The sequence below is a fragment of the Barbus barbus genome (genome assembly GCF_936440315.1).
Source record: "Barbus barbus genome assembly, chromosome: 25".
Lineage (NCBI taxonomy): Eukaryota > Metazoa > Chordata > Actinopteri > Cypriniformes > Cyprinidae > Barbus > Barbus barbus.
Window position 1 is genome coordinate 11346920 of NC_136753.1, and position 14877 is coordinate 11361796.

At 42.6% G+C, this 14877-nt stretch overlaps 1 protein-coding gene across 2 annotated transcripts in view; it reads right to left on the reverse strand.

Moving 5' to 3' along the window:
• LOC306844454 (SEC14-like protein 1) overlaps positions 1 to 14877 on the reverse strand; it is a 146508-nt gene that overhangs the window by 7650 nt on the left and 123981 nt on the right. For both annotated transcript variants that reach the window (XM_079376602.1, XM_079376603.1), the window contains one exon: positions 2052 to 2955. In XM_079376602.1, the coding sequence (XP_079232728.1) occupies positions 2937 to 2955 (19 nt within the window). In that variant the 3' untranslated portion in view covers positions 2052 to 2936. The remainder of the gene's footprint in view (positions 1 to 2051; positions 2956 to 14877) is intronic.

Genomic DNA, 14877 nt, shown 5'->3' on the forward strand with positions numbered 1-14877 from the left:
AAGCAGCGGCGCTCCCATATGAAGAATTTGTCCAGCGCTTCGGGCTCCATTCAGGATTGCATTCCGGTCTCGATAACGCAGCATCTTGAAGATGAATGTACGAGGGGTTGATTTCGAACGTTCGCCGCTGTAAATACGGTGGGCTCTTTCGATCTCCATTTCTTTGCCAGCAAGAGAGGGAATCCATTTAGGAAGATGATTCTGTATAAATCCCAGAGGGTCATCTCCTTCTACTCCTTCTTTCAGCCCCACTAGACGGATATTGGACTGGCGACTTTTATCTTCGATTCTCGCCAACTTTTCCTGAAGAGAGTCCACTGCCAGCTTGACCTCCACGGTGTCTTTTTTTGCGTGACGAAGAGCTGTTTGCATGTTGTCAAAGTTGTTTCTTATCAGACGAACATCTTCTTCCAGAACTCCAAGTCTATCCGCAATTGGAGCGAATTCTTCCTTAAACAGTTCCCTGACGAGACTAAGGTGCATCTTTAACTCGTCGGCAACAATGGCCCGAAGTTCCCCTTCAGGAACATAATTAGGATCTTTAACTCGCTTTTTTTCTGGCGAAGCCAGTGTCAATTGACGTTTTGCCATCTTCATTCGTATCTCCTTTAAAACACTCAAAAGCTAACCGAATACTGATAGTTTTACTGAGAAAAACAACAGATTAAGGGTACCGAGTCAGGGAGCTGTCGAACTACACTGCCATTGCCATCGGTGGGTCACGTGATCTCCATAGGCAGAGAGTTCTTGAATGGCCTCCTTGGCTGTGACAGGAAAGTCTGTGAGTTCGTGAACGGCCTCCATGGCTGTGATAAGGCAGACAGTGAGTTCATGAATGGCCTCCATGGCCATGACAGGACAGACTGTGAGTTTAGAAATGTCCTCCATGGTTGTGGCAGGACAGGCAAAGAGTTCAGATGCGGACACCGCTGCCTCGGGAGGTTCTGCAGCGGAAGCCGCCACCTCTGGAGGTTCTGCAGCAGACACCGCTACCTCTGAGGCAGACTCATGGACAAGAGAGGTTTCTGAGGCAGATTCATGGACAGAAGAGGCCTCTGGAGCAGACTTATGGACAGGAGAGGCCTCTAGAGCAGACTCGTGGACAGGAGAGACCCCTGGAGTGCAGTGTGCAGCCAACACACTCAAAATGGCCACTGCTATCACGAGTAGCAGAGTAGACAGTGGGATGCCTGCTGGGCTTGAATGTGTTGAGGCTGTGAGGCTTGAGAGTGTAGAGGCCAGTGGGATGCCAGCCGTGTGCGCCGACATCAGAGGTGGATCCTCCACACTGGCAATCAGTCTTTTCAGCCCTTCCCCAAGCTCCACATCCTCAGGAGCTTGGGTCCAATTAGGTCAGTAAATGCAAGTCCTAACGCATCATTTGTATTATCAATGTGAATGTTAAAATCTCTGACAATTAGCAGTTTATCAACATTAACTAGTAGATCTGAGAGGAAATCTGCAAATTCTTTTAGGAAATCTGTATATGGCCCTGGCGGTCTATACACAGTAGCCAGAGCAAGAGATAGGAGAGATTTCTTTTGCATATCTAACAGTGTAACATTAAGCAGAAGTAGTTCGAATGAGTTAAACCTCCTGTATCCTGTTTTCTGAGTAACATTGAGAATATCACTATATATTGTTGCCACACCGCCGCCACGACCAGTCTGACGGGGCTCATGATTATAACATTAGCTCGGTGGAGTAGACTCATTTAGACCAAAATATTCATTTGGTTTCAGCCAGGTTTCAGTCAGGCAGAGTACATCAAAATGATTATCTGTGATCATTTCATTTACAATAACTGCTTTGGGTGCGAGTGATCTAATATTTAGGAGCCCAAGTTTTAAAAATTGTTTTTGTTCATTTATTTTGCGTTTTTCTGGTTTAATCACGGTCAGATTTTTTCTAGATCCTGCATTAAATTTATATTTTGACCTCGCTATTCGGGGAACAGACACAGTCTGCATAGATTGGACAACGCAAGTACTTCTATCTTTTAAGTGGGTAGAACAAAAGTCATCATAGCAGTTATTTGAGAATTGGCTTACTAGTCAGATGGAGCGTAGCGTCCTGGAGATGTTGTCCGACAGGAGTTCTGCTCCGACTCTGCTGGGGTGCAGGCCATCAGCACGGAAGAGCCTAGGACGCTCCCAGAAAAGATTCCAATTATTAACAAAGAGCAGTTTCTGTTCTTTACACCATGACGATAACCATTCGTTTAAAGCAAACAGTCTAGTGAACCTTTCGTTTCCTTGTCGATACGTGGGAAGCGGTCCTGACACGATGATCGTCGCCGCGGGCGATGTGCTGCGTACCATCTCGATCAGGCTCCTGTAGTCCCTCTTCAGTGTCTCCGTCTGCCGCAGCTTGATGTCGTTGGCCCCCGCGTGCAGCACGACAGCACCGATGTTCACGTTGCCCTTCAGGATCGCGGGTATCTGCGCAGAAACATTGAGAACACGAGCACCGGGGAAACAGTGAGTGTGCACTTTACCTTCAGCTGACGTAGCACGGACGTGCCGGACGATGGAGCTTCCGACGATCACAGCGTCGCGTTCCGTCTCGCGGAGGTGGGCGAAGCGGTTCCGGGTGGAGATGAAGGACATCTGGGAAGATCGCGTTCTGGGTGCACAGGGTCTGTGCAGAGAAACACACGGAGAGGTGGTGGGGATGTTAGAAGCGTGTACTTTACCTTCAGCTAGCGTAGCACGGACGTGCCGGACAATGGAGTCTCCGACGATCACAATGTCGCGTTCTGTCTCGCGGAGGGGGGCGAATTGGTTCCTTGTGGAGATCTCGAAGACAGGGGGGGGGGGGGGGGGGGAGAAGTCGTCACCCGTCTTCTCCACAACTTTGTTCACAGTCTCTGAGAGAAGATCCACCAACTCTAGACAGATCAATCACACCACCTTGATAGCGACTAATGTTCACTGTCATGAAGCCTGTTGTCGCCTGTGGAAAAAATACAACAAAATTGATATTACTTTTGAAATTCATCTCAAAATAATATAAATGACTTTAAAACTAATCTCCATCCCCCACCGAAAAATAGTTTAAATTTGCAGTAAGGGAATACTTTGGATATAAAAAAAAAAAAACACGAACGTGGGGTTCTCCTTGAGGATGAATCCAATTTGCAAAAAATGTGGACACAAAGTGGCTGCAAAAGCAGGCAATACATCCAACATGTTCACTCATATTCACGGACATCATCCCTCCGTGCAGATAAAGGTATGTCGCATTTATAACAAGTTAAAAGGCTGTACAATTTCCGTGATGCAGAGGGAATTCCGGTGCAGTTGTGAACATGGGATTTACAGTATAACGTTAATGAGGTTGTCACTTAAAACACGCAATCTGATGGATGGATAAATCAAAAGTAGATATGAGTGGCGCCGTTTTATCTACTACATACTGAAATATGCATGCATGACACTAATGGTGTCGTGTCATTCTAAACTCACAGACCTCGGCCTAAACTCCTCACTCTGTGACTGGATTCAAGACTTCCTCACCGGCAGACCTCAAGTGGTGAAAGTTGGCCAGTTCACCTCAAACTCCATCACCCTGAACGTAGGAGCCCCACAGGGCTGTGTCCTGAGTCCCCTGCTCTACTCTCTCTACACGCATGACTGATTGCTTCATGATGTCCAAAAACTGTCTGTCATCAACAGACAGTGTTGGTTTTTCATCATCTCTGGATCTCTGAAACACTGAACAACTCAAACTGTCTGTATTCACAGTAAGGCTTGTCTCTTTCATACAGGATGACGTGTGAATCCTGATGATATTTTGTAAAACTGAAATCCTCCTTCACTTGGATGTTATTTGGACAAGGACTAAGTATGGATGCACGACCATTCAGAAGCACATTCGCTTTGAAGACATTCACAACTGATGATTTGTGAACTCTTCCTAAACAGACTTCACCCACAATAACCCATCCTAAGTCGAGTCTTTGCGCAAAGGGAGTATTGCGGGGTCCATTTATTTGCTCTCGCACCTTGTGAACTCTTAGTATGTCTCGTCCTAAGAGCAGTAGGATAGAACCATTGGGATCCACAGGTGGAATTTTGTCTGTTAACTTTTGAAGATGAGGATGGTGGTGCACTACCTCAGGAGTGGGAATCTCTTTCCTGTCATCGGGTATCATGTCACATTCTATTAGAGTTGGGAGCTGAATTTGTAGCTTTCCATTGTAAGGCTCAATTATGAAGTTGGTAGCTCTTCTGCCTGATGTCTCTGTTTCACCTGAACATGTTTTCAGTGTGTAAGAGCTGAAGTTAGAGTTGATGCCAAAAATGCTGAAAAACTCTGTCTTGGCCAGCGAACGATTGCTCTGTTCGTCAAGCATTGCATACATTGTTATTGCTTCCTCCCTCTTTCCAGCTGGATACACTCTAACCAGACAGATTTTAGAGCATGAACGTGGACTGTATGTGTCAGCTTTACCACAGATTTCTGTACAGTTTGATGTTACTGAAAGAGGTGTGTCCTCATGTGATTTCTCTCCATCCTCTTTCACAGGCTCTGCCTCCGCTTGCGTTAACGCAGGAGGACCTGGATGCATAGCTGATAAATGCTTCTCACTTTTGCATTCTATACACTGAATTGCCACTTTGCAATCTTTAGCCACATGCTGAGTTGATCCACAGCACCTGAAGCAGATTCTTTTCTCTTTGAGAAATGTCTTTCAGTCATCTAAAGATTTGTTTCTAAAACTCTTGCACTTTCTTAGAGGGTGGGGCTTTTTGTGTATTGGACACTGCCTCTCAGGGCTTCAGCTGTTCTGCTGGAACATCAGTTTTGTGTACATGCACGGGAACTTTCTGTCTCACTACTTTTTCTGTTTTAATGAACTGATTTGTTGGTGTGGGAAGAAAAAAGCTCGGGTCATTTCTGATTTTCGCCTGTTGTCTCACAAATCTGGAGAATATTAAGAATGGAGGGAATGGTACATTGTGCTCTTCCTTGTATCTGAATCCTTCAGTTATCCATCGCTCCTGCAGGCTGTATGGCAGTTTCTCCACTATGGGTTTCAATCCACGAGCCGTGTCCAAATATGCAAGTCCAGGAAGGTACCCTTCACACTTAGCACATTCCAATTCTAGTAGGATATCTCCTAATTTTCTAAGTTTGTGACTGTCTCTGTTGCTAAGCCTTGGAAAGTCCTCTAGCTTTTTCAACAAGGCATACTCCACCATCTCTGGTGCTCCATAACTTTCCTCCAGTCTTTGCCACAACATGTTAAGGCCTGATTCTGGATGAAGAACATGTAAAGAACGAATTCTTTTGGCATGCTCTGATGACTCAGGTCCAAGCCATTTTGTCAACAAATTAAGTTCTTCCTGAGGTGTCAAGTTAAGATCTTTAGTAGCACTCTTAAAAGATGCTTTCCATGACCAATAATTCTCAGCATGGTCATCAAACTTTAATAGACTAGAGCTTACCATTTCTTTGCGGATCAGATGTCTTGTGAGGTCAGAACTGGTTGGCAGAGAACACGGAAGCTCTTTCTCTGTCTTTACTGAATATTGTGGCCATCTTTGGAAGTATGTCTGATCTGTTTTTGCTGTTAAATTGCTGTCAGCAGGTTGCCAGACATGCCGATTGTCCACTTTAGGTATCTCTGAATAATCACTCTCTTTCCTGAGAGATCCCAGTGGCTCCACTTTGTGTGGGACGTCTTCAAGACATGCTTGTGAGAGCTTTTGCACATAATCACTAGTCCGTTCAGCTGAGCTGAGAGGTTGTTCGGGAACTTGGGGTTCCTCAACTAACTCTCCACTTTCAGTTGCTTCTTCATAAGCCTCCGCCTCTGCTAACGCAACAGCAACCGCCTTTCTACTCTTGAGAACATGTAGACTTGCTTCTAGATCGGCTTCTCTCTTTATTACATCCGCTTCTTGTTCAGCAAAGGACAACTGTGCACGGGCTGCTTCAGCCTTAGCTCTTGCCCTAATAGCTGCAGAACCAATGGAAGACTGTCTGCTTCTTTTTGAGAATTTTGATGATCTTGACTGAATTAACTTGCTTTCCGCACTTCTTGTAGACATAACTCTTTCTGATTGTTGCTCTTCAGTTTCATTTTCTTGTTGTACTGAGTAATTTGTTTGATTGCTTTCTAACTGGTACTGTTTCCCTGAGCGTAGACTCATTGATGCTGTGCAGTATTTTCTTATGTTTGAACCTGGTGTTTATTTGTCTTTTTACTGTACTGTCCTCACGATGCGTTACTCTACAAGGCTAGACAGTCAGCTAACATGAGGGCTGGAAGTTCAGTAATGACTCAAGGTGTAACTTTTCCTGGGTTTAATTGAACGTTTCTCTTCCCTTTTTTATACTGTAAAACGGAAAATACAGAACAAAATAGACATCAGTATACAAATATACTAATAAAAACCTATACACAAAGTATAAACTACTGGCAGGTAAATGATACATTACTGAAAGCAACAATGACACTTTCTTTATGTGAAACAATATCTTTCAGTCACTTACAGACAAATAGTGTCCCAAGAACAGCGTAAAGAGAGAACTTAGATGCACCATCTATCAAGCCGTGTGCTCTGGCTGCTTCTTGCTTCTTAACTAACAAAATCGCAGAACAGCCACTAGATGGCAGTTTTACTCAAACAATAATTTCAAAATAAACGTCTTGATAGTCAAAGGCAGCAGCACACACACAGTGCGCATCCCGACAAACCCAAATGCACCACCCACATTTGTGCGACAGTACAAGATTCCAGTAGCGTCATATGAGCCAGTGCAAGAAATGATTGACTCCATGCTGAAAAAGTGGGTCATCCGGCCCTGTAACAGCACATACTCTGCCCCGATATGGCCAGTCCTAAAACCCAACGGCAAAAGGCGGCCCACTGTAGGATATCAGAGACTGAATCAGACAAATTTAAGATGCATCAGAACATTGAAAGCTGAGAAGCTGAGATTCCAGAAAGAGAGGCCTCAACGCTGTAATAGGACAACGTCATAAATCTGTCCAAATCCTAGCACCAACTAGTCTGAAGCAAACCTAACCAGCAAGCCTCTTTCACAAGACAGCTTGCAACATTGAGACAAAAGAACACTTATTGATAATTCCAATTCAGGAAAAAGACTGTCAAATTTGGGGCAAGTAATCAAGACTGGTGGTCAAAGAGATGGCCGTCACATGTAAACCTGTGATAGAAAATCACGAGCTACAGACTCTCTTGGGCAGGTCTCCACACACAGAAGACAAAGAACCAGATTGAAAGTCCTTCGTTCACAGAGATAATCTGTTCATATGCACTAGAATTATCTTAAAATACTTTCATTTTCAATTTTTAATAAAACTAATCATTTCTATGCATAACTGCTTATTATGTATGTAACCCACACATTTGACTATCCTTGTTTTAATCACTCATTGTGTATGTCTTGCTTTTAATAAGTATTGAATAGCTTAAGCCTTAAAGGGTAATATTCATGTTTGGCATGTATGAGTGTGAAAAATCATGCTTTAAATGTTTCTTCCAATCAATTCTTTGTCAAATGCATCATAGTCTTGTTATAGAAATCATGTCCAAAAGTATACTTTGCAAGAGCCTGTAAAATTTGGACCATGTGACTGATAACATTCTTATTTATTATGGAAGGAACACCCCTAGCTAAGATAATAGCCTATCTAATTGGTCAAGACACCAGAGGGGATGTGTCCAGAAGCCAAGTTTAAAAACTCAGGACACCATCAAACTCTCTCTTTTTCTTAAAAATCCTCTTCTTCTTAAAAATGCTCCCTTGGTCACCCTTCTCCTTTTCTTCTCTTTTGCCACAGCGTTTTGACGCTGCTCTTTGAGCGTGCTCTGGCCCATGTGCCAGCTGCTACCATAATGAAAACAAAACCACCTAGTCTCGTTACATCCTTTTATTCTTATTCTTTTACTTTAGTTTCTTTTCTTTCCGTGGAGTTTCGTGTTCTAATGTAAGGTTGCTGCAAAGTTCAGATCCGACTGCATCCACTTCAAACTTCAACCAGACCAACTCCACATCCTCAGACAACACCCAAGACCTCACTTCAAAGACTACTGAACTCTCAACCAATCAGACACTTCGGGGAACTGCCCTGTCTCCAACGACGACGACTGTGCAGGACTGAATTTATTTAGATTTTTTTGTGGATTTATCATTTTGTAAATGTGTATTCTAGTGAGGACTTTAATTTTGAAAAGCACAGACAGCCTCTTAGTTCAGGAAGCAGGAAGTACTAGAGGTACTGCAATAGTTCAGCAAAACGTGGTAGCTGTGTGACATCTCTAAACATCACCTTTCTTTTCATCTGTTAGACACAATGTCTGTAAGTATACAGTGTTAAATTTATTGTGTGATACATTTGAGAAGGTTATTTGGTAATAAGATGTATATTTTCTTAGTTTAATTATACTTGCGTTATTGTCAATCTGTAATTTTCCAATTTCATATTTAGTGATTGTATCTTTTGTATATTTTTACAGTTTCACAGTTGAATCATAAACTTCATAAACGACTTGAGGTGTCCAGCGAGGTTTTTGAGTCACTGTTTAACTTACTGGATAGTTAGATGCCAGAGAAATCTAATAAGGCCAGTACAGTGAAAAGACAACAATACAACAGACTGAGAAAGACGCTCAAGAACCGTATGGAATCAAGATTTAAACATTCCAAAGTCTCCATCACATCAATCTGATTTTTCTGCATATGATTAAGTCTCATATAAGCATGGCAGAAGGTCAGACAGAGCCAGCAGATCTTAAAGGCGCAGTTGAAGATGTGCACTCTGTCAGCACACATTCCACAAAAGCATACAGTCGTTCTTCAAGGGCATCCAGTGGTTTTCAAAGCAAGAGCAAAAGCGGAAGCTGCGCAAGCCAGAGCAGCATATGCTAAAAGAGAAATAGAATTGAAAGTTGAACAGGCACGACTTAAAGCAACTCTGGAGGCTTTGCAAGAGGAAAAAGAAAAGGATGCTGCTTTGGTAGAAGCTCAGGTACTGGAGGAAGCATTGTTAGAAACAGAACGTAGCGCAGCCAGCAGAGTATAGTTCCTGTTCCCATCGAGGACAGTCGAATCAGAACAGCAGATTATGTGAAATCACAATCTAAAGTAAGTAGTGGTATACTGCCATCTAGTGGAGGACAAGAAATTCAACCACCACTTCAAGCTTCTCACTTAGTAAGCCCAATTAAAAGTGAGTCAGATTTCAAAAATGTACCAATTAGTTCACAAACCTTGGACTTTGGAGCAGACGTGAGTCAAAATGCCACTAAAATGCAGTACCCTCCTTATCACTATCAAATGCAGAGTAGACCTCCTGATAAAGGAGACATTACAAATGACCTCGCAAAGTATCTAGCTCGTACGCAACTTGTGACAGCAGGGCTTACTTACTTTGATGACAAGCCCATTAATGACTGGGCATGGAAATCATCTTTCCAAGGTGCTATTTCTGGTCTGGGTCTTTCCCCAGCAGAGGAGCTTGATCTCTTAATCAAATACCTGGGTAGAGAATCTTCTGAACATGCACGGAGACTGAAAGCGGTTTATATCAGGAATCCATCAGGTGCGCTGACAATGACATGGCAGAGGCTTGAAGAAATATATGGTTCTCCAGAAGCAATTGAACATGCTCTTTTTGCCAAACTAGAAGACTTCCCCAGAGTGACAAACAAAGATCCACAAAAGCTTCGAGATTTAGGAGACATCCTCTCAGAACTAGAAGCTGCTAAGTTTGAAGGATACTTACCAGGTCTGGCATACTTGGACACTTCTAAGGGGGTGAATCCTATTGTGGAAAAACTTCCATATAACATTCAAGAAAAGTGGATGTCATTCCACTTCCAAATACAAATACAAGCAAGAACATCATGTTGCTTTTCCCCCTTTCTCAGTGTTTGCAAATTTTGTTCGTTCAGAAGCAAAAGCATGTACAGATCCTAGTTTCAGTACGTTTCCTCATGGGAAATACGGGAAAGGAGAAAGGTTTGAGAGACAAAGACAAATGCCAATATCTGTTCACAAGACTCAAATTAATCCTTCAACCAAAATACAATCTGAACAGGAAAAGAGATCAGTTAGCCCGAACAAAAGCTGTCCAATACATGGGAAACCTCATCCTTTGAGAAGATGCAGAGGGTTCAGAGAGAAATCTCTACAAGATAGAATGCAGTTCCTGAAAGAGCGGTCTGTCTGTTTCCGTTGCTGTTCTTCTACAGACCATCTTGCCAAAAACTGCACTGTAGAAGTTCAGTGCAAAGAATGCGGTAGTGATCGCCATCCTTCGGCCCTTCATCCAGGTCCTGCCCCATGGAAATTTCAATCATCTACCCCTTCCTCAGAGCATGGCGGGGAGAAATACAAATCAGATAGTCATGAGGTTACATCTGAGTGCACGGAAGTCTGCGGAGAAGGTCTGAGTGCACGGTCTTGTTCGAAAATGTGTCTAGTTTCCGTCTATCCAGCTGGACACAAAGAGAAAGCAAAGAGGATGTATGCTATCTTAGATGAGCAAAGCAACCGCTCTTTGGTGAGAAAAGATTTCTTTGACATCTTTAACATCAAAACAACTCCATTGCCCTACACACTGAAAACATGTGCAGGCCTTTTAGAGACAGCAGGGAGAAGAATTTCTGATTTCATTGTGGAGTCCATTGATGGAAAGATAAGTCTACCTCTCCCTACTCTTCTAGAATGTAATCAGATTCCAAACAATCGTACAGAAATTCCAACTCCTGGTGCAGCGTTCCATCACAGCCACTTGAGACACATAGCACAAGAAATACCACCTCTCGACTCTGATGCTCAGATTCTTCTTTTACTGGGCAGAGACATCCTGCAAGTACACAAAGTACGCAAACAAATTAATGGTCCAAATAATGCCCCTTTCGCTCAAAAACTGGATTTGGGCTGGGTTGTCGTTGGGGATGTGTGTCTCAGAGGAGCTCATAGGCCATCTTCAGTTCATACTTTCAAGACTTTCATCTTGGATAATGGCCGTCACAGCTTTCTGAGTCCATGCTATAGTCAAATCAAGGTAAAAGAGAAACTGGATGTTAATCTACAATGGCAACAACCTCTAGAAACCACATCTGAGGACTCCATTCTGTTAGTGCCGGATGGTGAAAGTGTTGGCTATTCAGTTTATTATAATTCTCAGCTTCGGTCTGAATCACAAAAGTCATTTGTGCTTGTGGACCCAACCTCAGATTCTGAAATATGCCCACATGTGGTTTCAAACCTTACTGAAGTTCCCAAGGTCACATGGAATTCTGAGAGATTGAGCAGATTCTCTAACTTTAACACTCTTATCAGAGCAATAGCACGTCTGATTCACATTGCCAGATCTTTCTCCAAATGCTCGCAAGATGATAGTTGCAGAGGATGGCATATCTGCTGCAAAGGTCCTTCTGAAGAAGAGCTGGAGAAAGCAAAAATTCTTGCGTTGAAGAATGCTCAATACGAGAGTTATCCAACAGAGATTAAAAGCATTACTGCAACTCACAACCTTCCTCATAAGAGTGTGTGATTGTGCGACATTATCATGAGTCCGTGGAACATCAGGGCAGACACTTTACAGAAGGTGCTGTCAGAGCTGCCGGGTTTTGGCTTGTAAGAGGTAAGAAGTGCATACACAGTTTGCTTTTCAAGTGTGTAATCTGCAAGAAGCTGCGAGGGAAGACAGAGCATCAGCAGATGTCTGATTTGCCAGTGGAACGGTTGACAGTAGCTCCACCCTTTACCTATGTGGGTGTTGATGTTTTCGGACCATGGGAAGTGACTGCCCGTAAGACCAGAGGAGGTCAAGCTAATTCCAAGAGGTGGGCAGTTATGTTTTCATGTATGTGCTCAAGAGATGTCCACATTGAAGTAATCGAGGCAATGAGCTCTAGTAGTTTCATCAATGCCTTAAGGAGATTTTTTTGCAATCAGAGGGCCAGTTAAACAACTGCATTCAGATTGTGTGACAAATTTCGTTGGAGCTTCCCTTGAGCTCAAAATGGATGAATCTTGTGTCAGCTCAGAGAATGTGCAGAAATATCTGAAAGAACACAATTGCACCTGGATATTCAATCCACCTCATGCCTCTCATATGAGTGGTCACTGGGAGAGAATGATCGGGATTGCACGTCACATTCTTGATTGCATGCTACTTAAAGAGAAGTCTTCCCATCTCACACATGAGGTCTTGACGACGTTCATGGCGGAAGTTACTGCAGTGATGAATTCACGGCCTTTAATCCCAGTGTCCTCTGACCCAGAATTTCCCTTTATTCTCACCCCTGCAACTCTTTTGACACAAAAGACAGGTGCAACACTTCCCCCACCTGGAGACTTCGGGAATAATGAGTTGCTTAAGGAAGAATGGAAACAAGTGCAAAGGTTAGAAGATGTCTTCTGGACAAGATGGAAAAAAGAATACCTTAGTACTGAGGTCAAGTCTGGAAACTTGTGAAGTTAACCCTATTATCATCTCGGGTACACATCACGTGGCAAAACTGATTGTGCGACATTATCATAAGTCCATGGAACATCAGGGCAGACACTTTACAGAAGGTGCTGTCAGAGCTGCCGGGTTTTGGCTTGTAAGATGTAAGAAGTGCATACGCAGTTTGCTTTTCAAGTGTGTAATCTGCAAGAAGCTGCGAGGGAAGACAGAGCATCAGCAGATGTCTGATTTGCCAGTGGAACGGTTGACAGTAGCTCCACCCTTTACCTATGTGGGTGTTGAAGTTTTCGGACCATGGGAAGTGACTGCCCGTAAGACCAGAGGAGGTCAAGCTAATTCCAAGAGGTGGGCAGTTATGTTTTCATGTATGTGCTCAAGAGATGTCCACATTGAAGTAATCGAGGCAATGAGCTCTAGTAGTTTCATCAATGCCTTAAGGAGATTTTTTTGCAATCAGAGGGCCAGTTAAACAACTGCATTCAGATTGTGTGACAAATTTCGTTGGAGCTTCCCTTGAGCTCAAAATGGATGAATCTTGTGTCAGCTCAGAGAATGTGCAGAAATATCTGAAAGAACACAATTGCACCTGGATATTCAATCCACCTCATGCCTCTCATATGAGTGGTCACTGGGAGAGAATGATCGGGATTGCACGTCGCATTCTTGATTGCATGCTACTTACAGAGAAGTCTTCCCATCTCACACATGAGGTCTTGACGACGTTCATGGCGGAAGTTACTGCAGTGATGAATTCACGGCCTTTAATCCCAGTGTCCTCTGACCCAGAATTTCCCTTTATTCTCACCCCTGCAACTCTTTTGACACAAAAGACAGGTGCAACACTTCCCCCACCTGGAGACTTCGGGAATAATGAGTTGCTTAAGGAAGAATGGAAACAAGTGCAAAGGTTAGCAGATGTCTTCTGGACAAGATGGAAAAAAGAATACCTAAGTACTTTGCAACACCGACGAAAGTGGCAAGACAAAAAAACTAATTTGAAAGAAGGGGATATTGTCTTGGTAAAGAACATTCAAGTGAACAGAAATGAGTGGCCAATGGCAATCGTTGTAAAAACATCACCAAGCAAAGATGGATTGGTGAGGAAAGCTGATGTTAAAGTGACTAAGGATGGCATTCGGAAGATCCTGTCACGTCCTGTCTCTGAACTTGTCCTTCTTCTGTCACCCAATGATAAGCTATAAGTTGATTTGGGATTCTAAAAACCCCAGGCGGGGAGTGTGCAGGACTGAATTTATTTAGATTTTTTTTGTGGATTTATCATTTTGTAAATGTGTATTCTAGTGAGGACTTTAATTTTGAAAAGCACAGACAGCCTCTTAGTTCAGGAAGCAGGAAGTACTAGAAGTACTGCAATAGTTCAGCAAAATGTGGTAGCTGTGTGACATCTCTAAACATCACCTTTCTTTTCATCTGTTAGACGCAATGTCTGTAAGTATACAGTGTTAAATTTATTGTGTGATACATTTGAGAAGGTTATTTGGTAATAAGATGTATATTTTCTTAGTTTAATTATCCTTGCGTTATTGTCAATCTGTAATTTTCCAATTTCATATTTATTGATTGTATCTTTTGTATATTTTTACAGTTTCACAGTTGAATCATAAACTTCATAAACGACTTGAGGTGTCCAGCGAGGTTTTTGAGTCACTGTTTAACTTACTGGATAGTTAGATGCCAGAGAAATCTAATAAGGCCAGTACAACGACAAAAGGGATTCCCTTAGCAAAGCAAGCAAGTCCTCCAGGTTCTAACTGAATCGGTGCAGTTAATATAAATTTTAGCCTCATTGAGAAACTCAAAGCGAGGGTTAAATAAGTGATCGATGGTTGTTAAGGTCTATGCAATTGAACATGTTGCTGTAAATTTGGGATTTCACATTTCCATTCTCTTAAACTCATCCTTTCCTCACTTTCTCTCTTTCTGCAACGTGTGAATGTGTGAATGCTTGTGTTGATGTGTTATATTAGTTTATGTCTTAGGTTTATATAAATAAAATCTTATTTATACTGAAAAGAGAAGTATCTTGTGTTTTGTGCTCACAAGTTAATGTCTTAATCTGCCGATCTTGTTACTGTGCTATTTAATAGTGTCTTCACTATATTTTGGATTTTAATATCCAGTGCAGAGTTTGTTATACGGCTCGTTCATTTAATCGCCGTAACAGTGATTCTGTTCAAATCCCTATAAAATCATAATTGATTGCCTTTGAGCTAAATTAAACTATTTCTTTAAATTACATATTAATATTACGTTTTTATTACGTTACACCACCATAGACTATCGCAAGTTGAATCAGCAAGTACCATTGTCACGATGGCCTATGATGGCCCCCAATTGGACCAAGAAATTCCCAAAATCAAAGGCTCGACGATCCTGTCCACACTGGACGTCGC